The 27,997-nt window shown below is 50.6% G+C and overlaps 11 protein-coding genes across 11 annotated transcripts; 4 read left to right on the forward strand and 7 right to left on the reverse strand.

The window, feature by feature from the left end:
- Window positions 1-592: 592 nt before the first annotated feature.
- On the reverse strand, window positions 593-2,156 carry KD926_009317 (chitin deacetylase CDA6; the record flags this gene model as incomplete). The annotated part of the gene is made up of 2 exons (XM_053101941.1): window positions 593-1,770; window positions 1,826-2,156. The coding sequence occupies 2 exons, from the start codon at window positions 2,154-2,156 to the stop codon at window positions 593-595; spliced, it is 1,509 nt and encodes a 502-aa protein (XP_052954573.1).
- A 640-nt stretch (window positions 2,157-2,796) lies between these two features.
- Window positions 2,797-4,253, reverse strand: KD926_009318 (uncharacterized protein; the record flags this gene model as incomplete). The annotated part of the gene is made up of 4 exons (XM_053101943.1): window positions 2,797-2,841; window positions 2,909-3,584; window positions 3,637-4,159; window positions 4,223-4,253. The coding sequence occupies 4 exons, from the start codon at window positions 4,251-4,253 to the stop codon at window positions 2,797-2,799; spliced, it is 1,275 nt and encodes a 424-aa protein (XP_052954574.1).
- A 657-nt stretch (window positions 4,254-4,910) lies between these two features.
- On the forward strand, window positions 4,911-5,747 carry KD926_009319 (uncharacterized protein; the record flags this gene model as incomplete). The annotated part of the gene is made up of 3 exons (XM_053101944.1): window positions 4,911-5,053; window positions 5,225-5,507; window positions 5,568-5,747. 3 exons carry the CDS (start codon window positions 4,911-4,913, stop codon window positions 5,745-5,747), a joined length of 606 nt encoding a protein of 201 aa, XP_052954575.1.
- Window positions 5,748-6,351: 604 nt separating this feature from the next.
- Window positions 6,352-7,804, reverse strand: KD926_009320 (TLC domain-containing protein; the record flags this gene model as incomplete). Its single annotated transcript, XM_053101945.1, has 3 exons — window positions 6,352-6,810; window positions 6,865-7,617; window positions 7,682-7,804. 3 exons carry the CDS (start codon window positions 7,802-7,804, stop codon window positions 6,352-6,354), a joined length of 1,335 nt encoding a protein of 444 aa, XP_052954576.1.
- A 1,309-nt stretch (window positions 7,805-9,113) lies between these two features.
- On the reverse strand, window positions 9,114-9,809 carry KD926_009321 (uncharacterized protein; the record flags this gene model as incomplete). Its single annotated transcript, XM_053101946.1, has 1 exon — window positions 9,114-9,809. One exon carries the CDS (start codon window positions 9,807-9,809, stop codon window positions 9,114-9,116), a length of 696 nt encoding a protein of 231 aa, XP_052954577.1.
- Window positions 9,810-10,229: 420 nt separating this feature from the next.
- On the reverse strand, window positions 10,230-11,668 carry KD926_009322 (monocarboxylate permease-like protein; the record flags this gene model as incomplete). Its single annotated transcript, XM_053101947.1, has 3 exons — window positions 10,230-11,137; window positions 11,192-11,284; window positions 11,344-11,668. The coding sequence occupies 3 exons, from the start codon at window positions 11,666-11,668 to the stop codon at window positions 10,230-10,232; spliced, it is 1,326 nt and encodes a 441-aa protein (XP_052954578.1).
- A 513-nt stretch (window positions 11,669-12,181) lies between these two features.
- Window positions 12,182-13,162, forward strand: KD926_009323 (uncharacterized protein; the record flags this gene model as incomplete). Its single annotated transcript, XM_053101948.1, has 3 exons — window positions 12,182-12,284; window positions 12,344-12,383; window positions 12,874-13,162. 3 exons carry the CDS (start codon window positions 12,182-12,184, stop codon window positions 13,160-13,162), a joined length of 432 nt encoding a protein of 143 aa, XP_052954579.1.
- A 1,440-nt stretch (window positions 13,163-14,602) lies between these two features.
- KD926_009324 (uncharacterized protein) lies at window positions 14,603-15,652 on the forward strand (the record flags this gene model as incomplete). Its single annotated transcript, XM_053101949.1, has 3 exons — window positions 14,603-14,719; window positions 14,774-14,952; window positions 15,121-15,652. 3 exons carry the CDS (start codon window positions 14,603-14,605, stop codon window positions 15,650-15,652), a joined length of 828 nt encoding a protein of 275 aa, XP_052954580.1.
- A 1,955-nt stretch (window positions 15,653-17,607) lies between these two features.
- KD926_009325 (sugar porter family MFS transporter) lies at window positions 17,608-19,531 on the reverse strand (the record flags this gene model as incomplete). The annotated part of the gene is made up of 5 exons (XM_053101950.1): window positions 17,608-18,709; window positions 18,762-18,797; window positions 18,908-18,948; window positions 19,056-19,179; window positions 19,233-19,531. The coding sequence occupies 5 exons, from the start codon at window positions 19,529-19,531 to the stop codon at window positions 17,608-17,610; spliced, it is 1,602 nt and encodes a 533-aa protein (XP_052954581.1).
- Window positions 19,532-21,983: 2,452 nt separating this feature from the next.
- KD926_009326 (uncharacterized protein) lies at window positions 21,984-24,149 on the reverse strand (the record flags this gene model as incomplete). Its single annotated transcript, XM_053101951.1, has 1 exon — window positions 21,984-24,149. One exon carries the CDS (start codon window positions 24,147-24,149, stop codon window positions 21,984-21,986), a length of 2,166 nt encoding a protein of 721 aa, XP_052954582.1.
- Window positions 24,150-26,358: 2,209 nt separating this feature from the next.
- Window positions 26,359-27,996, forward strand: KD926_009327 (carboxylesterase/lipase family protein; the record flags this gene model as incomplete). Its single annotated transcript, XM_053101952.1, has 1 exon — window positions 26,359-27,996. The coding sequence occupies one exon, from the start codon at window positions 26,359-26,361 to the stop codon at window positions 27,994-27,996; it is 1,638 nt and encodes a 545-aa protein (XP_052954583.1).
- Window position 27,997: the final 1 nt, after the last annotated feature.

The following is a 27,997-nucleotide window of genomic DNA, read 5'->3' on the forward strand; positions in this document are numbered from 1 at the left end:
TATACCTGATCATCTGACTAGCCTTGTTTGAAACCGGCGTTGGATGAGGGATGCGGGAAGGGAGTCAGCGTTTCGAGGGAGTACAATGGGAGCAATTCTCTGATTATTAGTTTTATTCATCCGATGGATCTTGCTCTGCTTCGTCTGGGTACGTTACGCTCGGACTGGATTGATGGTTATCTGACTGTATATTTTTTTTTTCATTCGATGGATGCTCGACATAGCGATTAATTTAATTGAAATGCGCAATGATCACAGCATTTATATTCTCTGTTCATTTACGCGATCGAGATTCTCAGATTCAGGGCATCGACTTGCCAGTCTTACTATTATCCCACAACTCTACGATGGTCAATCAGGTAATAATTCAAGCAATGATATTATCTATCCGACAGGAGCTAGAAAACCACTCATTCCACGAGCATAATCAATAAGTAATAGAATGCGAATGCCATAGCCAGCACCATTAGCGTACAAAACGAGCGGAAAACTAGTCATATATAGTTGATAACGTTTCAGACAATCTCCACTGGGAGCGAAGAGAACAGGAGAAGGATGAAAGGGATTTCGTAAAAAGCATGGAAAGAAGCGCTCATACCAACAACACAAGTGCCACTAACAGCAGAACCAACCCTGCGAGAAAAGGACCACGTCCATACCATGACGATGCTTCTGATTTTAAGGCAGCTTTTCCCATGTCAGAAAGTGCATGATGGGGGTGTTTGTGATGGTGCTTGTCAGACTCGCTGAGAACTCTGCACTTGCCATAATCAGGCTGACAGCCTGCTCCACAATGCGAGGTATAACTGCCACAGCGGTTGGTCTTACTACAGCAAGGGCCAAAGGCGGACCCAGTGCAGGTGATGCCGTTGCTGCACACGCCGTCTCGTGAGATTATTTTGCCCTTTCTGACCCCGGAGGGCTTTCGCAGAAGTAGGTCTTTGCCGAATGTGACATTTGTACGATACCAGAAGTCCGCCTTGTCGCCGAGACACTCGCCAACGGTCACTGGGCGATACCCATTGGATCGAAGCTTCTTCAGCATGTGCTCGGTGAGGTTGTGCACAGTCTGTTCATGAACATCGTGGGCGATCACCAACCAGGACGTGTCGGATGGCTTTCCGCGAGCGATGTTTTTATCGAAAATATCTTTCGAACGCTGAATCATAGCAGGACTATCGTAGCGATAATCTTCCGTGTCGATGTCATACAGGACAACATGATAGCCCAACGACCCCATGTCTTTCAGACAGCCAGACTCAGGAGTGCAACTGGAGTATGGGGGACGCATATAAGTTGGGAAGCCACCCAAGATATTGCGGAGGGCTACCTCATTCCACAGCAACTGAACGCGACGCTGTTCTTTGGAAATCTTGCTAAGGTCCTGATGGGACCAGGTGTGGCTTGCGATCTGGTGTCCTTTGTGATGCATACGCTGGATCAGCTCGACCCATGGCTTGTCAGGTGCGTCAATCTCCCCTTTACCGTTGTTGTTACCGGTGATAAAGAAGGTGGCCTTTGCATCATACTTGTCAAGCAAGTCCAGGAGATCCTTGGTGTATGGACCTGGACCATCGTCGTACGTCAACGCAACCGTTCCCGGGACAGAGCAAGAACGAACAGTATGCGGGCCATACGCAACATGGCCGAGCTGGGGCCGGGGAACGGAGTCGGTCGGAGCTCCTCCGGGGGTCTTATGAGCATCACAATGACCGTAATCGATCTGACAGTCGGGTGAGCGACAATGGTTCTTTGTGTTGCCACAGTATCCTGTTGTTTTGGGAGTTAGAAGCACGTCATGTCCAGAAATGGGGCGATAACAAACCAGCGGTTGAGCAGCAGTGACCATCAGGACACTTTCCAAAATCGGGGCCGCATCGAGCTCCGACTGCTCGATTTCCCAGTTCCGTAGCGCTGTCCTCCTGTTGACCGAGGATGTAGGAGATAGGGTTATCGACAGGCGAGGGGAGAATGTTACGCGCAGTGGTAAACGCCACCAGGGCGGCGGGACTGGATACGATCAGGGCGGAAAGTACATGCATGTTTGAGAAGACCACCGCGATAAGAGAAATTGTAAGATGCAGGGTAATATGGAGGCCTATATAGATTTCTGCTTCAAGAAAAGCGCGGATGAAGAGAAGTAAAAGAGTGAGCATTGATGTTGCAGAGTGAGCTTGGTAGGGCAGAGCTGTACATGTTATAGATATGGGCCATTCGGGCTTTCCTAGGGAGGGTGCAATTCTAGGGAAGGTGCAATTCTGGGAAGTCAACAACCACCAGCTGGACAATCTGGCGTGGGAAGTGAACAGTAGCGGCAGGGGCGTTGAAGGAAGAATCATATTTGTGTCAAGTTCTGGACGAGACTCATCTAGGTAGGTAATTTAAAAGTAAGAACGAAGACCGGTTGTATTGTTTTTGAATGCTATTGGTGATAGAACTCTTTTTCTCCTTCCATGCTCGAATTGTACGAACAAGGTGTCGGTCAGATGTGACCGCCTCATCAAAGCACGTACAATGAATAACTGCAGCAATGTTTCGACAGATCCTCGGCTCTATCCAGCTCTGGTTGACATGCCGAGCAAGCAATAAGTTCGCAAAGATATGAGATTTAGAAACTCAGTGATCAAATTGGTGCGGTTGGGGTATTCGGACGAATCCATTTCATTATTTTCGTAAATCATGCAGTCAACCATGAAAATTTTGGGGGACATAATCTATCAGGTCCTTGAACTAGTTATGAGCGTCCATGTGAAGCGCTCCCGTGTTGTATGCTTCCCACCTAGACACATCCATCGTCTAAGCCACCGAATACACTGGATGAGTGTTGAGAGAGTCAATCGGCTACTGTTCCAGTCAAATATTAGCAACTAACCGCACGAGCATCATTTGAGCAGATTAAACAACCTACCTGATCTAGATCATCTTCCCCAACCGCCGAGAAGACATACGGGACCAACGTCGGGAGGTGAGGACCGAACTTCACCGGGGCGCTCCGTGTGATACTTCCAACCGTGGCGATCAAGTGACGACGGTGGACGATGCTCAGTTGCGGGGCATTGAAGCGCGCGACCAGCTCGTCAACAAAAGCGCCAACCTGGTTGTCGGAGAAATGCAAGACGAGGACGGAAATGGCTGCCAGCGCCCTTTTCGTGACCACGGTGCCGGCCGTGTCATTATCGATGATGGCCATCACTGACTTCTGGAGCGCCGTCAATTCGACCTCCTTCAGTAGCGGCCCGAAGCAGGTGACCACTTGAATGAGAACGTCGATCGCATCACTGCTGAATCCCTTCGACGGATCCTTCTCCAGCATGCTCTTGACAACCGATCCCCGTCGACTTGTGCGAGACTGTGTCGGGCCGGTCAACCGAGGGATGAGCACCTTCGAAACCGCCGCGTAGGCCATGGAGGCCTCCTGGGTAGGCAATTGACCGGACTGGGGGCGGGGGAGGGCCGTGACGATGGTTCTCAATGCGGTGTTCGGGACGGAGGTATCGATGGTCTGCGAGGCTGTCAAGTTGGACAGTTTCTCAAGGATCGAGGAAAGGCTCTCGGTAGGTAGGCGAACGACAAGCGGGCCGAGGCTATAGGCAGGTTAGCTGAGCGCATTTCAAAAGCAGACAACATTAAACAGACCATTTCAGCGCCTGGTTTTGGACGTCGCCGTGTTGGTCGTCCAAAGCTTTCAGGAGGCCGTCGGCGAGGCGTGTGGATGAGTTTGGGTCATGTGCCAAGTATGATGAACTGGGGTTGTTGAGAACTCCTAGCAGGTCATTCAGGGACATGTATCGCATATCCGGATCGGGATCATCCAGCTTGAGGAGCTGGCTGTTGAGCGTTTGCTGAACTGCTTGTCGGTCCGCCATGGCTGTGAAGACCCCGCAGGCAGACGGAAGCTCTGAGGGAGAGGTGGGGAAGCAGGCGATGAGTTTTATCGCCAAGCAGGTGGAGAGATCCGTATCACAGGAGGAGAGAAGTACGAAGTTGTTAAAGGAAAAAGCCGGAAGGTGAGTCGGGTGGGAGATGGAGATGGAGATGGAGATGAACTCCGTCGTTCCGTCAATCCGTCGTGATCGGAGAAGGTCGAGGCTGCCTGAGGCCTCAGACGGGGGGAGCTCATTCGGGAAGCATAGAGACCTCTTGCGCAGATTACATTCACCTTCGAGAAAGAATGGTTATTCGCTTGCCAATTATATTCGGATTATTTGTATCTGACTTATACTCGTTGGTAAACGCTTCAATGGTATACCCATTGGGGGTTTTGCGAGTCACCCTTCGGAGAATGTATAACCATGCTTTCCGGCGCATAGTTTGAAGTAGATAGTGGGAAGCGACATGAAAGGCAATATATGTATTCTCAGTAGTTAAGTAATTGATCTTATGTTTGCTAATTTTTAATCTCTCTTAAGCCCCTATGCTTATCAAGAATTCAGTTTCTTGGTATGAAGATTGAAGCTTCAGTACTTCTTTGTATGTTGATCACGCCATCCTCCGCCTTTTGTTCAGCATCTTCAGCATAACTATACCTACTGCCTACTTATTACTACCTACAAAGAACACCTCGGACAAACCAACCCAACCCAACCAAACACATTGAATTGAATGTCATAATGACCCAGAAAGACATCCTCAACCAGACCTACAAACCGAGCCAAGCAGGGAGGAAGGGCACCGTGACCCGCCAGCAAGGGATTACATCACACTGACCACGCCGGCAGCGGCAGCTCCGAGAGGCCAAAAGGGCCCGTGGCAGCAAGATCCATGTCATCCCAGCCTCCTTCCTGCATTCCTTGGCCTCCCCTCAAATCCCATTCCTATTAACTGTCATTCCATTCCCACATTCTCTCTACGGCTTCACCTCGATTTTTTCTGTTCTCTGAAACCCAATTCCTCTCGATAATCGCATCACAATGCTCTTCGCACGTGCCAATCTACTCCGCGCATCTATGCGAGCCGCCGGCTCCACAGCCCGTCGACCGGCGCAGCAGCTCGCTCGTCGAACATACGCCTCAGGACACTCGCACGAGGCGAAGAAGTCGAGTGATTTGCCATGGTACGTTCATCTTCATCCAATTCACAACATCAATTCCTCTCTCCGAGTGGCACATTCATCCTGCTTCTCCGCCTGAGGGTCGCAATGGAGTGCTTGGTCATCATATGATGCAATTGCATCGCATCGCAACCGCAATAATCTCCGACTAACAACCCCTCGATGATTCCATAGGCTCCTCGGATCCGTAGGCCTTGGTGGTCCCGCGGCCTTCTACCTGATTCAAAGCAGACCGCAGAAGCAATCGCACGGCCACCACGGTGATGCCCACCACGACGCTTCGGAGGACGCCGAGAAGAAGGAGGCCGAGACGTCTGCCCAAGAGGCGGATGCGCAACCCGACCGGGACGCCGAACAGAAGACTGAGCAGGCTTCTGAGCCGAAGAGCGACGAGGGATCGGGCGACGACAAGCCTAAGGGTGGATCGCTGGGCGAGCCGCCTTCGAATGCGGACCAGGTAAGATATTTGCATTCGCATGCGAGATATTGACGGAAACGGTTGCTAATGTCTCGACAGCCTGATAGTCGTAAAGAGCCTGGCGACTCGGCCAGCACGTCGGCTAAGCAGGAGGGTATTTCCAACTCCACCACAGACAACCCCTTCGTAAACGAGCCGGGGAAGAGCGTCAAGGGCGAGGGTGAGACGGAGACGGCCAAGGTCAAGGGCACTGTTTCTCCCGAACGGCCCCAGGCTTAGGTTATGATCATGAGTGTTGCACAACCTAGTACAGCAAGTTTTGAAGATCTTGACATGTAATATAACATTAATCGGATGAATTGAGCCTGTCAAGGAAATCTGGTCGAGCAAGCAGCAAAGAAGTATCGGACGAACACTAAATCGTCACAAGCATCAAGAACATTCCAACCTACTAATCAAAGAAGCGAAGTTGAACATGAAACACCAACACATCCGTGCCAGTGCAATTCTATTATTATGATTATAGTTAAGAATGGCGCACCATCTCCATGCTCCCTCCGAACTCGGATAACAACAACAAAGACAAAAAAGCGCTCATTCATGGAATCATCACTATATCCACTCAGCTACATCACGCAGAACACCAGACGACCGAATATATAAGAGACAAAGATTGTGCAATGAAGTGAAGGTCATACACCATGGGCACCGGGCGCGACTGCTCAGATGTCCAGACTAGTTGCGGTCCACCAAAGAAAAAACGTTCAAAATGAAGCATAATCGACAACTTTTGTAGTTGAGCAAATCTGCCTAGGCCATGAGACATGGACCAAAGAAATGAAGGAGAGCGTCAAAAGACACAAACGTTTCCCGATTAAGAGAGTTAGGAGTCCTTTTTGACGGGCTCGCCGTTCACCAGAACTTGCGGGGCCTGAGTTTCCTTGCTGGGGTGGCGGGCAGTGATCGTGGGGACGTCGGCACCGGTGGTGACGGCCGCGGCCTCCTGCTCCTGGAGCTCCTCGTCCTCGTCGTCGCTTCGGTCGTCCTTGGCGACGTTGTTGAAGATGTAGTTCTTCAAGATGCGGAGGATCAAGAACAGCCAGAAGAGGTTGACCGCCTGCAAACAGGCCAGCAAGGCGAAGGTGATGTACTGACTGATCCAGCACTTGTACTGCTGCGTTTCCCAGTTCAGTTCGAAGGGTCCCACGGTTCGGAATTCAGTCAACACGGCCCAGAGAATCTTCAAGTTAAGGAAGTGTCGGAGGTAGATCCACATGACGACGAAGAGTCCGAAGTAGGGGGCCGTAATGAAGTGATCGAGGTAGTTGAGGGTTTTGGAAGTCTGTCACCAATTAGTTCAATGCAAAACTGGGGTAGAATTCCATGCTATCCTTACCGCGAGGAAGAAGTCCGAGACATCGTGGGTGATATAGACGGCGATTCCCATGTAGGTGAAGTGGAAGCGGTAGCTCAGGGCGATCAGAGCCAGCGTGATAATGTGGTGACCGACCAGCTCCATGTAGTCCTTCCGAGGCTTTTCCAACTGCAACAAGAGGACGATCGCCTGCTGCGCCCAGTAACTAGCCTGGAGCAGATAGTACGACTTGAACAGCGCCGTGTGCTCGCGATGCGGGAACCCCTCGAACATGGCGGTGGTGTTGAAGTACCAGATGTTGGACTTACTCATCACGTACAGACCGAAGGGACCGAAGATGCTGAAGTACATGGCAGTGTAGACCTGCTCCATGAAACGCGCGGTCTTGCCCCTGCTGCGGATTCCGCCATAGATCGCCATGGGACGAATCACGCGCTGCATCATGAACTCCCGAGTGAAAGACAAGACAACCATGTAGAACGAGACGAACGCGATATCCTTGGGACCTTTTCCGTACATGACCGGACCGTCGGGAGTCGTCGGAGCTTGGGGATAGGACAGGAAGATAGCGCTATGCATCGGGTTCGACGGGGTCGGGTTGACGGCGTACGCGCCCAGTAGGACGGCGAGCATCAGGAGCGGAAGAAGCCAGGTGTGTTTCAAGCAGGCATCTTTAAAGCGACGGAGGAAGGACCGGGTCTTGCGGCGTTTCGATTGCGACTTTTGAGACTTTTCGGTACGAGACTGTAGAGCCTGGGGAAGTGAGCGGGGGAACTGATCGGATGGCAATGGCGGAATCGCATGGGGTCATTGTCTTAGAAAATCGGTGCTTGCGTACCTGATCCCACTTCGGGGCTTCACCCTCGATCGGACTGACCTCGTTCATCGTAGCAATGGCCGGGGCACTGGTGTCGCCGCGGATGTCCGCACCCAGGTTGCTCGACTTTCTCGATCGAGGCATGATGAACGGAGGGGCGGAGATGTGATGTACACAAGTGGTTTTAATTACTTGCACAAGCAGAGACGCGTTTGCCTTCTCGCAGTCCGTCCCAGAAGGTAGAGACCGACCGCTATGACCTGTTCAGATGTAATCGTGGCCGCTAATTCTTCCGAACGGCGGCGCAGCCGAAAAAGGGGGAAGTAGCTGAATACGAGAAAAGGAAGGGACAGGGTCGAAGAATAAGAATAAATACAAGGTATAATTGCAACAGGAGAATTAAAGAAGAAGAGAAGAGTTTCGACCCTAGGGAGTGGGGAGTGTGAAGAAAATGATCAGTCAGGAGTAGAGTTGAGGATGAAGGAACCTAAGAGACGGACGGAGGTTGAATATCGGACCTTTCTCTTGATGTCAGGGGCGGCTTTTTGCATTACTTTTTCTTTTTTTTTTTTTTTTTCTCGTCCCAATTATTTTTCTCTGGCGACTCCACCGTCCACCGCGCCCAGTACCAGTTATCGTCGTGGATCGGCATCTCCTTGGCCCACCCACCGAGGTCCTGCTGCTTTCAGGGCGAATAATCAATAACACTCCGGTCGAGGGCCAACACTGTCGTCTGCCAAGATGCACACGAGACACGAGATGAAGCCATTCCAAACGAAGTCTTTTCGAGATGCCTTCCATTGGCTGCGGATCGAGACTAAGGACTAGTGACTCGTTAGCTCAACCGTAAAAACGCCAAGTCCCTTGAAACTGCCTTGAAACTGCCTGGAGAGATTCGACTTTGTGGCCATCTGTCTTTACCATCGCCCCGGATTCGGGATCATTCGTATTGAAGTGCTGAAACTGGGTATCAATGCGAGTGATCATCACTGATTTGACAACGCTGGGGGGATTGCATCTCTGGTCACAAATATACCTGCATCATCCCTTGATTCATCATCAGACTCAAAATTGATCGACACGAAACCTTTGTCCCTGCAATCTATAAAAATCTCCGTTATGGTAACTGGAACCTGAAACATGCCGCACACGTGCGTCATATCTTAAAATCTCCAAGTGCGTCGAACAAATCCGGTGATTCGTCAGACTCCCGATTCATCAATCCCAGAAGCTTCCTTAGAAGAGAACAGTAGAAGAGCAATGTCCGTTGTAGCATCTCGTGCCACCTGTTGGCTTGCAAAAGCAGAGATCTTAAAAGTGGTAGCTTAGAGCATGGATCATCGAACGAATCTCAGTGTAACACAGATCATAACCTTTATGTACCTTGAAACATCCAAATATACATACCCCCAGCCCATCTCCCTATCTCTATAAACACCTGAACTGAATTCTATTAAACAACCCTCTTCCTCATAAACGCCAACACCAACTTCACCGAAGTAGCCCCATCCTCACTCGTAATCGGATACCTCGGCTCCTCCTTAAACAACTCATACCCCCTCGTCTCATACCAAGCATGAGCACTAAACGTCGGAGCCTCAGCCCCAAACTTTGCCCACAGACCCTTCCACTCAGGACCCTCCTGATAAATATACCGTTTGGAGAGGGTACTCAGGGCCAAGAACCGACAATTCGGACTCCCGTACGGCTCTGTCCGCGCCAGGCTCTCGAGCCGATCCATCGCCGCGTGACCTAGCCCGAGCTTGCGGTATTCCGGCAGGAGGAAAAAATTTTGGATCGCGAGCGTGGATTTATCCGCTGCGACTAGGTCCGGATCGTGCGGGGGGTCATTGTAGGCGTCTAATGAGATGTGGCCTGCGCGGATGATGGATTCTGTTTCTTCTGTGGGCTCTGCGTCTGTGGATTCAGACGTGGTGGAAGAAGAAGAAGAAGAAGAAGCATCGGGACTGGAAATCGTGATCCAAAACAGAGACTTCAGTTTCTGTTCTTGCTTTTCGCGATAGAAAGCGAGCGTCTCATCGGAGGAGCTCCAGCCGCAGATTAAACGTTGACGTTGAAACTCGCTATATTCTTTGGCATCGGCCAGATTGACCGGAACGAGGGTGAATGGCGGGGCTAATTTGGCCATTATGACTGGAAACTAGGTATGAATTTGCGAGTTAGAGAACTGGAGGGAGAGAAGATAATTTGCGTGATGTGGGAACCTGGTCGACTTTATAAAACTTCCATGACGGGAACCCGATCCGGCTAAGCCGCTGCAGGGGCAGCCGAGTTTAGTGCTTATTCTTCTGTGTACGGCAGACCCTTGGGCAGAACCAAAGCTCGCAGGAATGACCAAGAGAAAGGGATTAATTTGCTCAGTCGGATGTGCTAACCGCTTCAGACATGGACATCTGGCTGGTTAGGACTGGGTGTCCCGAATTATGATCTGATCACTTCGCGTATTAGCGCCACAGCCTCTATATATGACACCTAATTAAAACTTTTATATACTTCATGTCTCATAAGTCTCCAACATCAACTTCATCACACCCCATTAAGTCTAGAACTAAAATTTCGTTTTCAGCCCCCACCCACCCGCAACACCCCTCGCCACCACAAAGGCAATAAACGACGCCATATACAATGCTCCCGCAAAGATAATCAACCCCCAGTAATCGCCTCCGTTTCGCTCCTGAATGGCACCGGCAATCGGGATACCGGTAAGCGTCGCAAAGCTCACTAACGTGAAGGTTGTGCCATTTCTCTTGCCGTAATCCTCCGTGCGACAGACCTGGGAGATACACACGGGCGTGAGACTGATCGCCGCGCCACTCCAGAAGCCGAACAAGACGGAGTATGCGATGATCGCGGCTTGGTTTTGACCGGCTTTATACCACAGCGCCAGGGTCAAGATGCCACAGATGACGGTCGTCATAGCCATAACGTTGAACCGACCCAATCGGTCAGCGAGGAGGCCTGGGAAAGCACGGCCGGGGATCGCGCCGACGTTCAGGAAAATCGAGAGCTTGTAGGCTAGGGATTCGCCGAGCCCGGCGTAGAGACCGTAGGATGCGATGTAGGTGTACGGAATGAAGACTGCGAATTCCACGAGCCAGACCGCTAGGGTGGTGAAAGCGTAGTTCGGCTCCCGGAGCGCCTTGACGTCGATGGCCATGCCGGCGGCATGGTTGGGCGGGAGGCGCGTGCGCATGAGCAGGCAGGCTAGCGCACATAGGACGAAACTGATGATGGCGACGATGCGCATCGCCCAGGGGAACCCTAGGGTCGGAGCGACGTAGAGAATAATGAGGGGGAAGATGACGCCGCCGAGACCGCCGGCCGTACAGGCAATGCCGGTTGCATAGGCACGGCGCACGTTAAACCAGTGGCCGACGACAGCGATGGCGGGAGTAAAGAGGCAGCAAGACGAAAGACCGCCGAGAACGCTGAAAGAGAGGAAAATTTGATAATATTCTGTCACGACTTAGCGCGTGGAAACCTTTCGTCTGGATGGAGACGTAGACTTACCGGTGCTTGCGCTGAAGAAAAAAATTGCCAGGACCAAACCGACAGACCCGGGCGCTATCACCGGAAGCAATCCTCGACTGTCAAAAATGGGACCTAGCATAGAGCGTGATGGGTGAGTGTAGTTCAACAAGGCAAGGCGAGGACACACTCACCAATCTGGGCACTCCCGAAGTTGAGAAAGAAACTGAAAGCGCCAAAGATCCAACCGATACTGGAATCCGAGTAGCCAGCCAACTGATGGGTCGACGTCCAAGCGTGCAATGCGCCGATGGTGTTCAGCAGGCCCATAGCGGGCAGCATGGCGCAGAAGGAGCCCAGCACGACGAGCCATGCCCTCGTGCCTCCCTCGGGGTACTTTCCGTGGGGATCGGCCAGCTCGGTTGCTTCCGAGACTGGCGGGGTTTTCTCGGCGATGTCCGTGTGCAATTCCTGTCTTGCCTCCGGTGGTTGCGAGACATTGAGCTCGAGATCCGCCATGGTTGATTATATAGACTGTAGGCGGAGTGGTTGAAGTAGAAAAGGCTGGATGGGGAGAAGAACTGGGTATCGAGAAGTGTGGGGAAGAAAAAAAAAGAAAAAAAAAAAAAAGGGTCGACTCCGCATGCCAACTCGGTCACTACTCTCGATCGGGACATGGTTGGCTCTCGTCTCGGGTTTGAACATCCGAGTGATCGACCGAGTAGTCAGAGGAGTCTATCGAGATTGACGATAGTCTGATGGTGATATCGCGACTCAGAGGTTTCGACAGTTAGGGCTATCACCAGTCTCGTTATCTCCTTGCAGGGGGAACGCCACCCGATAACCTTATTGCAAGACTAAGATTTTGACCCTTGTAGGGAGTAGTGAACCCGTAATACTATGGTGAATGAGAACCTCCGTATACTAGTAGTGAAGACTGTTTGTCCGTGAATATCTAGATTTCCCTAAATACCCACTCGGACAGCCTCCCCGTACTTCTTCATCACCACTATTTCTTGATTTGCCGCCAAGATGGCCCAGGGCTCGGGGTCGTGCTTTCTTGACGCTGAAAGAATTCAGCTAATCGCACAGATAGAGAAAACGAGAAGTGCACCTGCCCAGGTCGTGAAAAAATGTAAGTGAAGACCAAAACGCGAAATGTTGAAATGACTAATAACACTCTCTTCTCCGTAGGGGCACAAAAAAAGAAGAATAAGAGCCCGTCTATTGCTTCGTCAGTCGTCGAGACATCGCCTCCTTTGCCGAGATCGCCTGCTTTGGCTTCGAGTCCGGCGGAAGCTATCCCTAAGAACGCATCTCGTTCACTCAAGGAAATATCGACGATTGTGATGTCATGAATCCTTATTGGAGTCACTCGCGTAGTCCGTGCCATCGGTATCGACTTTTATGTCGGACACTATGGAACGCGCTTCGAACCTTTTGGAGTGACTCGACAGTCGATAGTACCAGGCAGCTTTTGGTAACGTGAGAGGAACCGCACAAGTCATCAATCAAATGACTATGATTGCCACTGCGCATCATTTGCATGGTCAGGGTGCTTTCGCTCTGGAGCCCGGCGAGCACGATCCGAACGGTTTCTGGCAGGATATCTTTTTCTGGTGGCTGAAACCGAACCAGCCCTCTGCCGACGTCTAACGATTTGGACCTTCGTTTGTAGGAAGTGGGGCTCATGGATGTGCGTACTGAGCGACCGCTGAGATCAGGCCAGAAGATCTCTCCCTCCCCGACCACTGCATCTTAGAAATGCAGTGGGTTTTACAACGTCTTCTTGCTATTGCCGGGGCCGCCGAGCCAGAGGATCTTTCCGAGGACGATACTGACGACGACATGGGATTTGATGATTATCGAAAGATGGGATTGTGCTCGTCGAGTACCAAGCAGCGACCCGAAACCTCCCCCGGCTCCTCTCTAGCAACTGAAGAATCGATCGGAAGAGATGTAGAGGATTGTGTTTCGGGGCCGTTGACGGCTGACCAAGAAAATGAGCAGTAAAACTCGGTGATCGACCTACTTGCTATCTTCTTTTATATCTTGTGCCATGAGAACTGTTTTTGATTTCGGTAGGGCCCTAGGCCAAATCGGAAGTGTAAATCTATATGAAGGACTGTCGCGGAGGTGTCGTGATCTCTTGTACCCTACTTCTTTTACCTATTGTTTTACACCTCTGACTTTACATATTCCGTACCACCTCTTCTAGAGTCGACTGCATTACTCTAACAACGTGATGCTGACCGACCTAGACTCAGCGCCTTTTCAAGGACTATGTCTGTCGGACGCTAGATTAGGATAACTATAAATGCTGAAAGGCATTTGGCTCAATTGCCCTATGAAGGCCGAGAAGGTTGGTCTTACATTCAAGTGAGGTTAAGGTCAAGATCTGAAACTGGGAAGGACTGGCGGAAGACAATTTTCAAGGCATCCAGGCTCCCAACACGCACCTTACCAGTGTCGGTCATAAGACTCTAGATTATCTTCTCTTTTCCTCCTCTCTTCTCATCGCTTCTCATCTCTTGCCATCTCTTCCCGTCTCTTCTCATCTTCTTTCAGTTCTCAACTCTTATCTTTTCCTGACCTGATCAACTTTACATCACGTAGTGATTTTGCATCTCCTGTACTACTTCTTCTCGAGCCAATTGAATTACCCTGGCAACGCTCTGCATTGACCTCAACACATCTCCTTCTACACCTTACAAAAGTCCTGGTCGCTTGATGCTAAAACACTTACCAAACCTCTCATCAATTTCTTCACCCCTTTCTTACCTTCAAGATATCACTATTCCTGATTACACCTCCTGACTGAAGAAATGGCAAAAAGCAAAAATTAGTTCTTTTGCTGCATCTGCGGGGGACCCTTTACTACTTGGCCCCTGAGAAAATTTACCACTGTGCCTCCGAGCGAAGACGAAAACGAGCTCCCTTTGTCTAAAGACTGGTGTGACTGTGGAGCAGAGACGTACTACGGTGATGCGCACACTGCGCCCTGCCCTGCCATCAGAGGTTATGATGGTATTCTGCTTCCAGATAAAAGGCTTGAGGTAAGGTCTTCCAAGCATTTGATACCACATACACAGCCAGTGCTAATTCTACTTAGTGGCTCCACAGAACCCGAATGCTATGTGCCAGAGCTGGATCGTGGTCACTAGTCCATTTCGATGAAGATCCGTCCCTCTGCTTTATTACCGACTTTGTGAGCTCGCAAAAATTCTTTATCTGTTGGAAAGCGATGTGGAAAACATTGGTAGCCTTGACTAAGAAGCACAGGTCAAGTTCACTCCTGAAGCAGGCTTCAAGCCGCTAGATAATCTTGACACGCTATGGCCGATTGAAGACGGGTTCATTTTTCATGCTCATTGCTAGGACACTCTCAGGACAGTTCATAAGACAAAGTTCCCAAACAGAGAGAAGATCTGTCTCCCAGAGCTCTGGATTTCAATGCGAATTCGAATAGAGCCGTCAAGAAGGAGCGTCGTCGACTGGGGCGATGGCTGTTCTTTCGGAGGAACGGGTGAATTCCAAGGATCTGATTGGGATGCCCGCCCGGGCCATGAAGTACGTTAAGGCTGTTTGTCTCGCTTTGAGCATGCTTTACTGACATCTGTTGAGTGGTTGGTCACCGATCCATTTGAGGACAAAGATTTTACAAAAGTCATTGATGCGTCTGTCGCCGCCTCCCCGACTGAAACAGTGGCTCAAGAATATCGTGACCCGTTTTTTTACCTACCCATGGAGTTCATTCATGGTATCTTTGAATTTCTCAACCACAACTCCATGATCAGTTTCATGTTTGTAAGCCCTGCGGCTCGAAATGCAAGCGGCTAGATATGGAGAACCCGACTTACAAAAGACATTCCGTGGCACCAAGGCACTTCTCTGTTCCGGAGTCTCGGGGAGCGAAGAGAGTTCATACGATATGGAGCCCTGTTACAACTTCTCAAGGGGGTTTCATCTAGCTCTGAAGATGACAATAACAACTGTTTGGAAGCTGAACAGCACTGGCTGGGCTTAAAGAATCGCCGACGAATCTGGGCCTGCTGCGAAAGAATCGTGGACGATGTTGAAAAGCGGTTCGCCGGTGCTAGGGAAGCATGCGGATTCGTCTCTGAAGAGATAGAAGCTGTATCAGCCTTTCGAATCTCTACGCTCATCGAGCCCAAAGAAAACGAAGAAAGATGTGCCAGTGACGTATACTTCTGCCCAACCCCAACAGACGCCCCTAGTTTGCAAGCTATTACGGTCTATTTCCTACCGGACGGCACTGTCATTGGAATCGAGTTCTCCCTCGACGGCGAACAACGTGGCCGGATTCTTGGACATCAAAGCATCCCTTTCCAGAGCGTTACTGTGCCTTCGAGCGTTGTAATTAATGGATTTCTCTTGTCGCTTGGTCCTGAGCTCCCAGCCGTCCGAGATCGCCCAATAAAAAGGATTGGTGTCCTGACAGAAGATAGCCCGCTACAGCCTCGGTTCAGATTTGGAACATAGACAGAGCGTGATGTGGTTCAGATATTCCGTCCCTTGGTTCAGCTGCCAAATAGGAAGATCATACATCAGAAAGTTGTCGGCATCACGGGACAGTATAATGTAAGTGTTCCCCGACGATATTGATCAACCAAAATTGACAAAAACAGGCTGAAAAGATCTTCAAATTTGGCATCGTCGTCGCTGTTTATGAGTCTCGAGATCAAGATCCCTACAGATTAGATAGCTACAGCCGCTGGGTACATAATTGGCCACCAACACATAATCTTGACCCCAGACACGGAAGTTCTATCCGCTGACGGACCCTACATCGAACCAGCAATTTATTCAGTCCAGAATATGTATACCAGCCTGATAAACAGTCGTTTGATCTATATCCAGGGCTATTACCCTTACGGAGACCAAAACCCACTGGGTGGGCTGAGCTTCACCTTCGCTGATGGACGCAGTCAACTCGTTGGTCGTGCCGAGAATGATCCGAGCATACAAGCTGAAATCAAAGTAACTCTGGATTCCCAAAAAGAAGAATAAGTTATCGGCTGGATTGCTGCATTTGGGTATGCTCCTGACCGCTGTCCTCACAATTTGTACTCTCTCAGCGTGAGTTAACCCGTATGATAATGCCCCCTTCTGCCGAATATGAACTAATATGCTTTCCAAGCTCAAAACGAGCTTAGGTAGGACACTGGGTCTGGGCAACAAAAACGCAATCGACATCGCGTGGAACTATGGTCTCACGATACTAGATAAAGACAAACTTGGAATATTTGGTGTTCAAATTGGGGACGCACCTCCTTGGATTGAGAGTTTCAGTGCAGTGGATGGCGGAAAAGATAAAATCCCCGATGAACTTTAGTTGTCGCATGTAAATACTGCTCGGTTGCACATTATGGAATGAATGCTCAGGTGTCTGGATTTAAATCTGCCCTCCATAGTTTATAGTGAGGACAAGAATTTCAAGCTGTGATTTTCATGCTTCATAATATAATTAATCCGGCGCCTTCACTAGATAGCCTTGCGTATCTTCCCAGCTTTAAGTCCTTATTAGACCCCGAGATATCAATATAGCAGGATCAAACATCCAAGGTCTTCAACATGGAAAACGATACTACATTTTCTCAGTTTCCCCCTACCTTTCCCTCAGACCCCCAGATCTCTTCCATCCGTCTGCTAGTCGAGAACTATTGCGATAGAGGAAATAAATGATCTCCTTCGAGTGAGCAGTAGCATCGTCTAATATTTCAATTAATATCTAGGATCATTCCGAAGCAGGGAGGATATCCATGATAGAAATGAATGAAATAGACCAGGTCGACGATGATCATGAATGATGCCGTTGCTTTTCTAGAAGAGATCTTTTTTTCTTGCTATTTTTATAGTGCATGGCTTGGGTGGATTGCGCCTTAGGCATACCATTCTATTCTTCCATCGGTCATACGCGGTGATATCATGCCAATGTAGCCGAAATCTGTGGAATGAGAAACTTACGTCCTAGGTGACAGCCATGGGGTAAAAGAAAAGGATTGATACCCGTGAACAAGCTATCTCGATGATGGGAGAGTGATGTTAGAAGAAAGAGACCATGCTCCGTAATAGTGCTTGACTAAGAAGCCTCAGGCATCCAAAACGGCTACAGTAAACACAAGCGTTAAAGCAAAACGCAAAACTTAAAGCAAGTAACTTTGAAAGACGAGATGTTCATATTATATAAATTTGCCATTTCAACTTATTACAATCATCGACAGAACCACCCATCAGTCATCCAAACCCGAAGTCATGCCATGCGACATCATTTCGTCTCGTCTCATCTCGTAATAATAAGATTATTTCACACGTGGGATCGAGTATATAAAAGAAGTTTCCCGACCCACGGAGTAGTATCCAACGTAGTATGTACTATATATCCATATCCACAACCGCTCAACATCATTCTTCACATCTCATCTCATCGGATTCATTTAGACCTTCTCAGCAGTCTCGGCATGCACGGCAACACTGCCGACACGCTTCTCATCATCACCAACCTCCTCGATGACCGCGCCACGGGAGAACTCGTTCTTGGTCTTCCATGCGGGCTTACCGATGTACGGAATACCAGTGGGGTCGGTGAAGATGGCCTCGACGTCCTCGAGGGTCTTACCCGAGGTCTCGGGGAACATGAAGAAGACGTGAATGGTCATAGCAGTACAGAAGACACCGAACAGGACGTAGACCTTCCACTGGATGTTGACGAAAGCAGGGGGCACGAAGTAGCTGAGGGCGAAGTTGAAGGCCCAATTGGAGGAAGTGCAGAGCGAGTTAGCCTTGCTACGGACGCGCAGAGGGAACAGCTCGGGCGGGTAGGCCCACGAGGCAGGACCCCAGGAGATGGCGTAACTGGCGACGAAGAGGTAGGTGCAGGCGATGACGGCCTTACTGGGGGCGCCGCGAATGATCCACGACTGGGCTTCGATGCCGTCGAGACCGCCGGCAGGAGCAGCGTGACCGTACGAGGCCATGAGACCGGCGTTGGCGTACATCCAGATCAACATGAAGATGGAACCGATCATGAAGGTGTTACGGCGACCCCAGCGGTCACCCCAGATAAGGGCGGGGACGGTCATGACGACGTTAATGACATACTGAATACTGGAGGAGACGAGGAGGTTGTTGCCCTCGAGACCGGCCATGGCGAAGACGTAGGTGATGTAGTACATCATGACGTTCATACCGGTCATCTGAGACCAGATCTGCGTGAAGATGCCGACGTGGGTGCGGTTGATCATCGCGGGCTTGAAAAGCTCCAAGTAGCTGACGTCGGCGTTGCGGCGCTCGAACTCGCACATGCTCTTAATCTCCTCGTACTCGAGTTGCACGAAGGCGGCGTTGGGGTCGCCCTTTCCGTGGACCAGGGTCAGGACGGCGTGGCACTCTTCCCAGCGGTCCTTGCGAGCCAACCAACGGGGCGACTCGGGCAGAACAATCATTCCGAGGAAGAGCAGAATGGCAGGGATCATCTGAAGACCCCAGGGAATTCGGAAAGAGGCAGTGCCTTGAATGTAGGTGCATCCGTACGAGATACTGCACGGCGGATGTTAGAAGCTGGGAGCGTATATGCGATGAGCTTACTTACTAGAACATGATCATGATACCCCAGGTAATCGCCCATCTAGTCACCATCGTTAGCAATCCATAATTGTGACGTTGATTATTGAGAATATTCGCGAAAGATCGGAGGCAAGGGAATGAGACTGGAACGGGTTGTCAAGGTGCACTCACTGTTGCATACCGACCAAACGACCACGCTTGGTAGGAGGGGCCTGAAGAATTGGTAGTTAGCGACTGCTTAACAATATGAAGACAGGGGTCTGGTTTTATAGTTCGAGGACTTGGATGGGATCAGGGCAGACGGGGTTAACGGGCTTACCAATTCAGTAATGTAGACAGGAACCTGAGCCGAGCAGATACCAACGGCGATACCGTTGATGATACGACCGACAATCAACATGGGAATATTCTGAGCGGCACAGACAATGACAGAACCAATGCACCTGTACATGTATTAGGCCTGTCTGGTCACCACGAATAGAAAGAAAAGTCATACCAAATAATCGAACCGAGCATGATAGATCGCTTTCGACCAAAGATATCGGAGACAAAACCCGAGATCAGAGCACCCAGCCAGGAACCAGCGGCCATGGAGGCAGTGATACCACCCTGGACATCGGCACTGGGACCCTTCCACTGCGGCTCACCATCTATGTATTCCAAAGGCCCTTGGTGGAAGTAACGGAGATAGGACTTGCTGGTGATGATGGCGGACATCGACGAGATATCGAAACCGAACAGGCCACCACCGATGACGGCGATGGCCGCAATAGCGTAGAGGTTACCAATAATCATGGTGACAGGGGGATTGCCGACTCCACTTCCTGCTGTAAAAGTAGAGGAGGCTTTCCTGGGCAGAGTGGACAACGAAACCAGGGGAACGGGGAAGCACGAGGGGAGGGAAGAGATTTTAAAACATTTGGACGATGCGGCCCCGGTGTTAATATACCCGACAGACGGGGGCAAATTTCCTTTAATTAGTACGGAGTACGGAGGAAATCAAGACGATGACTACCGGGTACAGCGTCACAGTCGGTGCTAGAAACATTTTGGCGCGACGACTTGATCCGGTCCAAAATGGGGGGGAGAGAGGAGAAAAAACCTAAACGGAGGCTGCTACAGCGTATACCGAACCGAATCACAACGAAGATTGGGAATGGGGCCCCATGACAGACGAGGTTAGTTTCACCAGGTAGAGTTGACTGGAGCGCATAGGGTTAGACAATAAGGATTGGGGCCCAATCATGGCATGCAAGCACTACAAGGATGATCCACTCATGCAGACGTTGGTAACATGCCATGAGAGATTTTTTTGCCTTTCCCTTTTCCTTTTTTTGTTTGGCCTCTCTTTTCCGGTCCTACTTTCCTGGCTACCCGAATCAGAAGCCGGCCTGGAGTGGGTTATGGGGAAACCCGCGGGGGAGAGACAACACATGGTTTAGAAAACCACGAGACTTTGGAATCTCAGATTGGTGGTGGATCAGGCCAGAGCGAGTTTGACTCGCCGCGAGTCGCGAGAGACCAGTCAGGGATTGGAAACGGGACCGGAATGACAGGGCGATACCCCATGCCGGGAGCACCGAAAACGACGTAGGAGGACGGCCAATTCAAGGAGGATAGCCGGGACAAGAACGGGACCCGTGGAGGGATCCGGGGAAACCAGGACATGCGGGCGACACTAGCGCCCCGAGACTTGTCCCAGACCGGAGAGACCAGGCCGAACCAAGGCGGATCGGCAGAGGATTCTGGCGGCGGTGTCAGCGGCTCAGCGCCGTGAGTTCCAGATGTATTCAGTAGACCGGGGATCCGATGACGTTGGCCATGCAGTCAGTTTGTGGATTAACTGATGATGGCATAGTGGTTGTTGGCCAGCAATCCACCTTGCTGTGCGATGTCCGGAGTGTGGGGGAGGAAAGAGGAGAGAGAGGAAGATGCAGACCCCGACCGAAAGGGCAAATCCCCAGAAGGGACCCAGACAAACCAGGCAAACAGGCTTTGGCCCGTTTCGGCGGTTCCATCGGGAGCGCCAGGAACGGCCTAGCGCCGAGAGGGTCCCTCGGTCCAGGTCCCGTGTCTGCCTCTACTTGTTCTGTGCTTTAGAAAAATAAATATTGATTAGAGATCCTCTACGCAATTCAAAGACACACATCTATACATTACAAAAAGCAATAGAATACTCCGTGCTCCGTGCTCCGTACTCCGTACTCTCGCTTCCCTTCCACCGAGGCTGGCGCATATGATCCATGAATATTCCCCCTAGCTATCACGCTAACATGCTAGAGTGCTCGAATCCAATTGCGGGGAGACAAGTTAATTAATTAGGCTATGACCATCGCCCGGCTGGCCTGCCTGAACAGTCAACCCGATCCCTTCAGATTGAATAACATTTAACCGAGTCTTGCTTCCCAACGCTGACGCCAAGCACTCCCTAGTCTTCCTCTGACTTCTTTTTCCCCTCTTGGAATTAGCCACAAGGCTTAAGGCACCGTGCCGCGGCTTCTCATTTCTCATTTCGCTCTGGTCGCTGAGCTTGAATTCGCCTGTCTCTTTCGCCTAGGTCTTGTCCTGCGTCATTAGTATTCAGTTGTTCATAAGGCAATAATAATTCAATATCCAGCAGTGCAGCCTCGGGAGAGGCTACCATCAGGCCGGGAAGAAACTGCCCCGATTTTGCCGGGGTAAGGCAGGGAAAATGGCTCGACTCCGGACTTCACCCGCATGGCCCCCCCCGAGTCCGTCTGGGTGGAGTCTGCGAGGCCTGGAGTCCGTCGTGACTCGTGAGATCTTAGTCCCGGAAATTTATTTAATAAAAGGAGTCACAAAAGGGGAAAGTACACGGAAAAATTAGCAATCACTCAGAGCTGAAGGGAGAAAATTCTGTCGCACGTGGACAAGATCAGGGAATCGTGCCACTCATGCCACCTGAACAACAGAATTTTTATTATGGCATTGTCCACATATCCAAAAATAAATCACAAGAAATCAGTCATCATTATCATTAGTTTAAGTCGCCTATGTCGAAATCGTATGCTGATGCGTTTACGGCGAGAATGCGATCATTATGTGCTGGGGATGCTGGTATGAAGGAATCCCGGTGGGGAGGGAAAATGAAACAAGAAAAACAGAGAAGGAAAAAGAAAAGAAACGAAAAGAAAAAGAAGGGGGAAAAAAATAAACGCCACCGACAGAGGCCAAGCCCGCCGTCGCCAGTTTTTGCAAGGTTTTTCTCTGTTTTTGTTCCCATTGATCACATCAGCTGCCACTCCGCAATGTAAGCCCAGGACATGCCCACTCGGCCAACTTGTCGCCGATATTCTTCCGCTGTTACCCCCCGAGCGTCCTTCTGGTCGCCGAAAGTAGTAAGGACGGCAATTTGCAGCTTCTGTCCCGGTGCTCCCAAGACTCTGGCGTCCGGCACGTCCACGTACCAGAGATCCCCGTCCCCATTCGGTCCGGGGCCCCGTGCATGGGTAAAAGGCAGCCTGTCGTCCTTCCGGCCGTCCACACCGTGAACCATCAACAGGAAGAGCCCAGGCTTGGCTCGGCTGTGGTTCGCCAATGTCCAGTGCTCACAAATGAGCCCGAACTGGAACCGTATCGGCCCTGACTGCTGGACCGAGATTTGCTTGGCGTCCGGTCGGAAGGAGCGCTCTCCTATGTTGTGCTTCTTTGCGTCCGTGAATATCATCGGCTGCTCGGCGCCAAGCGGGGAGTTTGGATTGCCCAGAAGGTATTCTTCCCAGCTGATTTCGGGTCGCCCGTCGTCCCGATAGAATCGGGCTCGGTCTGAAGGATAATGACGAAGTCCAAACTCGTCGTTCGAATCGGTGAACATGGCCGGATTGAATAGCTTCTTATACGGCTGCCCGGCACCTTGAACAACTCCGGCACCCCAGCAGGCGTCGAGAAGTTTCCATTGTCCGTTGTCGATTCTCACCACGTTCCATGCGTGGCTCGCCTTGAACGGCGGTAAGCTAGAGCCTGGGGCTGGAGCATTGTAGCCAAATCCTTTGCCGTGGCCAGATATGACCATCGCTTCCATTCCCGCGTGGGTTGCAAGGGCAGCGAATAAACCGGCATAGCCTTCGCACACAGCCAGTCCCGAGGCAAGCGTCCCACCGGGGGTCGATGGTTTTACACAATTATTAAAGAATGAATGGACATCGTACTCTATGTTATGATGGAACCAGGTAAAAAGTGCCCTGGCTTTGTCGGTATGCGATGGGTATGGCGCGGTTAATTCTCTGGCTAGCCAGGTCATATCGTGGGTGGGAAGAGATTGGCGTGGGTATTGCGCTGCGTGTGCGTCCGGGCCCGAGAAATCGCGGCACTTCAAGCAGGCCACGCTCGGCGTTGCAGCCGGCAAGCCATTGCCTTGCATACGAGGTTTGGTTGCCATGATTTTGGAGAGGTCTGGACGAGACGCCAAGGGGACCGGCGGTGGCACCCCGTTGGAAGGAGATTCTTGAGCAGGTTCACTAGAACTTCTCTCGGGAACCTCTGGGATCTTGGTGATTCCACCGAACCCGGAATTTTGAATCCTGCCCAAAAGGCCATTTGAACTTGGAGGTCTGCTGACAGGTGGCGGGGCGCTGTCTGAAGCCTCCGAATTCTTGTTTATTCCTCCAAGTCCGGACTTCTGGATTTTCTCGAGCACATGGTTTGAGGGTGGCGGCGGAGGAAGTTTCCTGGGTGGTGGTCTGACGGCGGGCTCCGCATTGACACCAGGCGATTTGTCCCTGTTACCCCGAGAGGGTAATGGTGGCGGCGGCTGGCTCACGAAGGAGCCACCATCGGTCGACGTACTATTAGTCGATTCCCGGCGAGCAGGGAGTGATGGTCGAGATTGCGAGCAACTTCTGCTGGAATTCGCGGTCGACGGCCGCGATCGCGACGTCTGTTCCTGTCGCTTGGGAGGTAGGGGAGGAAGCTCCGCCTCACCCCACGCGGGGGCTCGTACTCCACGAACAGAGTCGATCGAGGTCGCCGAGGTCCCCGGAGTCCTCCCTGCACTTGTAGAAGTCGAGCGAGAGACATCTGAGGCCACCGATTCTAACGAGGTCTTTCGGGAGATCTCTGAGGGTCTGCGCGGCGGTAGTGCGGGTGCCGATTGCGTGGAGCACTTTCGAACGGGCAAAGGTGGGGGCACCTTGGGTTTCTGGCCGTTCGGGGGTAGTGGAGGCGGCGGTCGAACAGCCGGTTTCCGTTGAACTTCTTCGTAGGGGGGAGGCAGGGCGTTGGCCGGCGGATTATTGATGGTTTGATTCCGCGAAGGGGCTGGACGCGACGGCAGGGGAGTTGGTTGCGGTCCCAGGAACGGCGGAGTTGCGGCCTCGGGACTGTGTCCAGTCTGTGCCTGTTTCAGGGCGGCGATGCGCTGCTGGATGGACATCGCCTGAGGATCCTCGGCCATTTTCTCCAACTCGATCTCGGGGCGTATTTAAGATTTGAGGGAAGCTTATTGGCAGGGAAGAGTGATTCCAGGTGGTCAAATTGGATGAGGTTGACTTAAAATGGCCAGATCGGGGCAGCTTGGCAACGCCGCATTTAGAGGATTTCGCAGGATTAGTTGGCAAGATTATAGGGAATAGCGATGTCTCGGCGAGGACTCGGGGAGGGTAAATGAATGACAAGAGTTGGAGGGGGCGGATTGGTTTATTAGAGGATGCAAGTAAGAGCAGGAAGGGAGGGGGAGAGGCAGGAAAGGCTCTGGAGCCTCGCAGGGCTGACTTCTGCCTCAGGTCTACAATACATGTTCGAGGTGGGTATTGTAATGTTATGACTTTTATACTGTACCAATCTCACTAGTATAAGTGCTAACTTAAGTAATATCACTCGTAAATTCCAGTATCATACTTACCAATACACCTGCTCCCCTGGTTTATTTCAAGGAAGTGGATGTTCCACTGTGAAGTCATCCTTGGGATTTGCATGCCAACTCCCCGCTTTTCCTGTGAACGCCGGACTCGCGCAAATGCCTTCTGACCTACCCTCTAGAGTCTATCGAGAGTATTTTGCCTCAAACAAGATAAAGGTCTTTCAATATTTTCTGTTAGTACTGTATGTCGCAGCTTGCCATAGATCATGTCAGAACTTTATATTTATATATCGTTCCAGACAAACTGCTCACGCTGATAACCCAAAACAGCAAAAGTCCAACACCCCCTGTTCTCTACCACTCTCAAATTTAGATGAGATATTGGTACTATAATCACTTGACTCAAGTTGGTTTGTGTGAGCATGTTGCAAGGTAACCTTACATATTAGGCTCTTAGAGCACTGACCAGTTCCCATTTAGGCAAGTTAATAATAGCAGATCTGTCTTATTACAAAGTACCTATTATTGGAGAACTGGTTCTTTCTGATACTAAGAATCGATTCTTATACTCTCACGAGGCTCTAGTCACATCTGAAACTAACTACGTTCCAAATTAAGCTAGGTTTTTATTCCACGTTCCTAACCAACAATGCCATGGGCAGCATATAACCTTCAATCAATTATCCACCCCAACACAGTTGGCTCCATTCTTGCTAACAATCCGCAGCCTCAGAAGACCTAGTTACAATGCTAGAAAGAACCAAAATTAGTCAAATACACCGAGACTGACATTATCTCCGCGGACAAAAAGTCAAAAGACATCATCTCTTCCGAGTATACCACAATTCAATTGAGAGCAACGTATTGATAAACACGGACTTACCGAGCTCAACCAGCCCTAATTTGTTTCCCGGTGACGGAGGAATCGGAAAGAAATAAAGGCTGCAGAAATACAAGTGGGATCTGTCGAATCTACATCAAGGAAACACGCACATATGAAACGGCAGATCTTCGGCAGATCTTCGGTAGCTCAGTATAGAAATGATAGGCCTCTTAACACCGAGTATCCGATCATCGCAGGCAAGACTGGGACCTACGGTCTCCTTCATTCCGACCATTACTCCGCACAGTCTGGATGTGGGCAGATGAGCGTAAAAGTGATCTGATTATCTCTTAGATCCGCATATCGCCGAGGACGCTAGTCTCATACCGGCAATCACTGACGGGATCCACAACTTTCCTCCGAGGCCTAGAGTGCCCATGATTCATAGATTTTTCAATGCCTTACTATTCTTGCTATAGATGATTTTGCTCCTAGTAACATTGTGCAGGTATGAGACAGAGTGGCTGAGAATATGGCGTCGCTTCCAGTTGAGGCGCGCTCAATCTTGCATACTCGCAACGAAATAATATACAATGTTTGATAATCCATCTTCAAGATTTCCCGGAATTCATATGATGATTATAGAGCATGTTTTAGGGGTTGAAATGAAATTGAATGCCGCGGAATTGCGGACGAGGCATAACTCATGGATATCCACATCCTCAGCCTTCTAACTCGGAGGTAAGGTCCGACTTCCAAGGCAACCATCTAATTCTTGATATATACGAAGCAATGAAACGTCATGCAGTGTCGATCACACATATTCAAACCATGCTAGGTTTATGTAATAGGTCCAAAGAAAGCAACCTGGGCCGAGGCCAATCTAGCACTTTCGATATTTATACCCCTAGGTATCTCTATCCAAGGAAGTGAACAAGACAGACTTGCAACAATCTTTTTAAAGAACCGGTTACAGCCAATATGAAGATACCAGCCTTCTTGAAACCTGGTCTTCTGACTGTGGGACTTTTGACTTCCCAATCCTCAGCGGCCCTCTACCATACTCCAGTTGACACCGAATATGGCAAAGTCCAAGGTTTCAAGTATTTCAACAGCTCTACGACCCAGAAATACTTCAATCTCTCGGATAGTCAAATCACTGCTTTCATCGGCATCCCCTATGCTGCAAATACCGCCTACGAGAATCGTTGGAAACCTGCTCAGCGCCGCGAGCGGTGGAACGGCACCCTTCAGGCCCATGACTTTGGACCTGCGTGTCCTATCGCCCATCAAGCCGCTACCTACAACATCAGCGAAGACTGTTTGTCCGTGAATATCTGGACTCCCGCAAATTCTAGCTCGGATAGTCTTCCTGTGTTGGTATGGAACTACGGCAGCGGCGAGACAAGCGCAGAACCTCGCTACGACGGTGGCGGGCTCGCGACGAAGGACGTGGTCGTGGTGACCTACAACTACCGAGATGCCGCGTTCGGTTTCCTGGCCCATCCCACTCTCAACGAGGAGTCCGGACATAACTCTTCCGGCAACTACGGGATAATGGACTTCTTCACTGTTCTTAAATGGGTGCAGAGCAACATCGCCAACTTTGGTGGTGATCCGGACAAAGTGACTATCGCGGGTCAATCATTCGGCTCTGCGCAGGTTTACCACGCGGTCAATAGTCCACTGGCAAAAGGCCTCTTTAGGGGCATGATTGCCGAAAGTGGAATTCGCCATCCCTACGACCCTCTTCTAGCTGGCTTGGCGGATTCATATCAAACAATGGAGAAGGCGGTTGAGACTGGTATCAACTATACCACATCTCACAACGTCAGCACCATTGCCGAGCTTCGCACCTTGAGCATGGAGCAGCTTCTTGTCGGCAGCGACGATCGCCAGGAAATCGACAATCTGACCGCTCTGTGGACAATGGATCCTCCGCTCTTCAAAACGACGTTGGACGGCTACGTCGTGCCGAAGAAATACATCGACTCTCTACGTGATGGACCCGCAAACGACGTCCCCATGATCACAGGCAACAACAAGGACGAGAGCGGTGCGTCTACATCGACGAACTACACGGTCGAAGAATACAAGATGTACAACAAACAGTGGTATGGCGACGACCTGTTCAGCAAGTTCCTGCAACTGTACCCTGCACGAAATGACAGCGAAGCCGACCGATCATGGAATGCAGCCGCCCGCGATCTCTCTCTCGTATCATCTTACCAGTTCGCAAATGGTTGGATCGAGTCTGCGAAAAGCCCGTTCTACACCTACTACTGGGACCATGCTCCTCCAGGACAGAACCAGGGGGCATTCCACATGGCTGAAATTAACTATGCCCTGAGGAACCTATACAAGACCGACCTTCCATGGACCGCTTATGACTTCTACCTCTCCGATGTGATGTCTTCGTACTGGGCTAACTTCGTTAAGACAGAAGACCCTAATCTAGGAGGATCCTTGACGATGGGAAACCTAACCCGATGGAAGCCGAATGAATCCGACAAGCCAACCGTGATGCATCTGGGAGATGGGTTTGGTGAGATTCCGATTGCCACTCGGGAGCGAAGAGAACTGCTTTCTGCGTTTTTGAAGAAGTACCAGCCTTACTAGA

The sequence above is a fragment of the Aspergillus affinis genome (genome assembly GCF_023601865.1).
Source record: "Aspergillus affinis strain CMG 70 chromosome Unknown NODE_66_length_189108_cov_86_600325, whole genome shotgun sequence".
Lineage (NCBI taxonomy): Eukaryota > Fungi > Ascomycota > Eurotiomycetes > Eurotiales > Aspergillaceae > Aspergillus > Aspergillus affinis.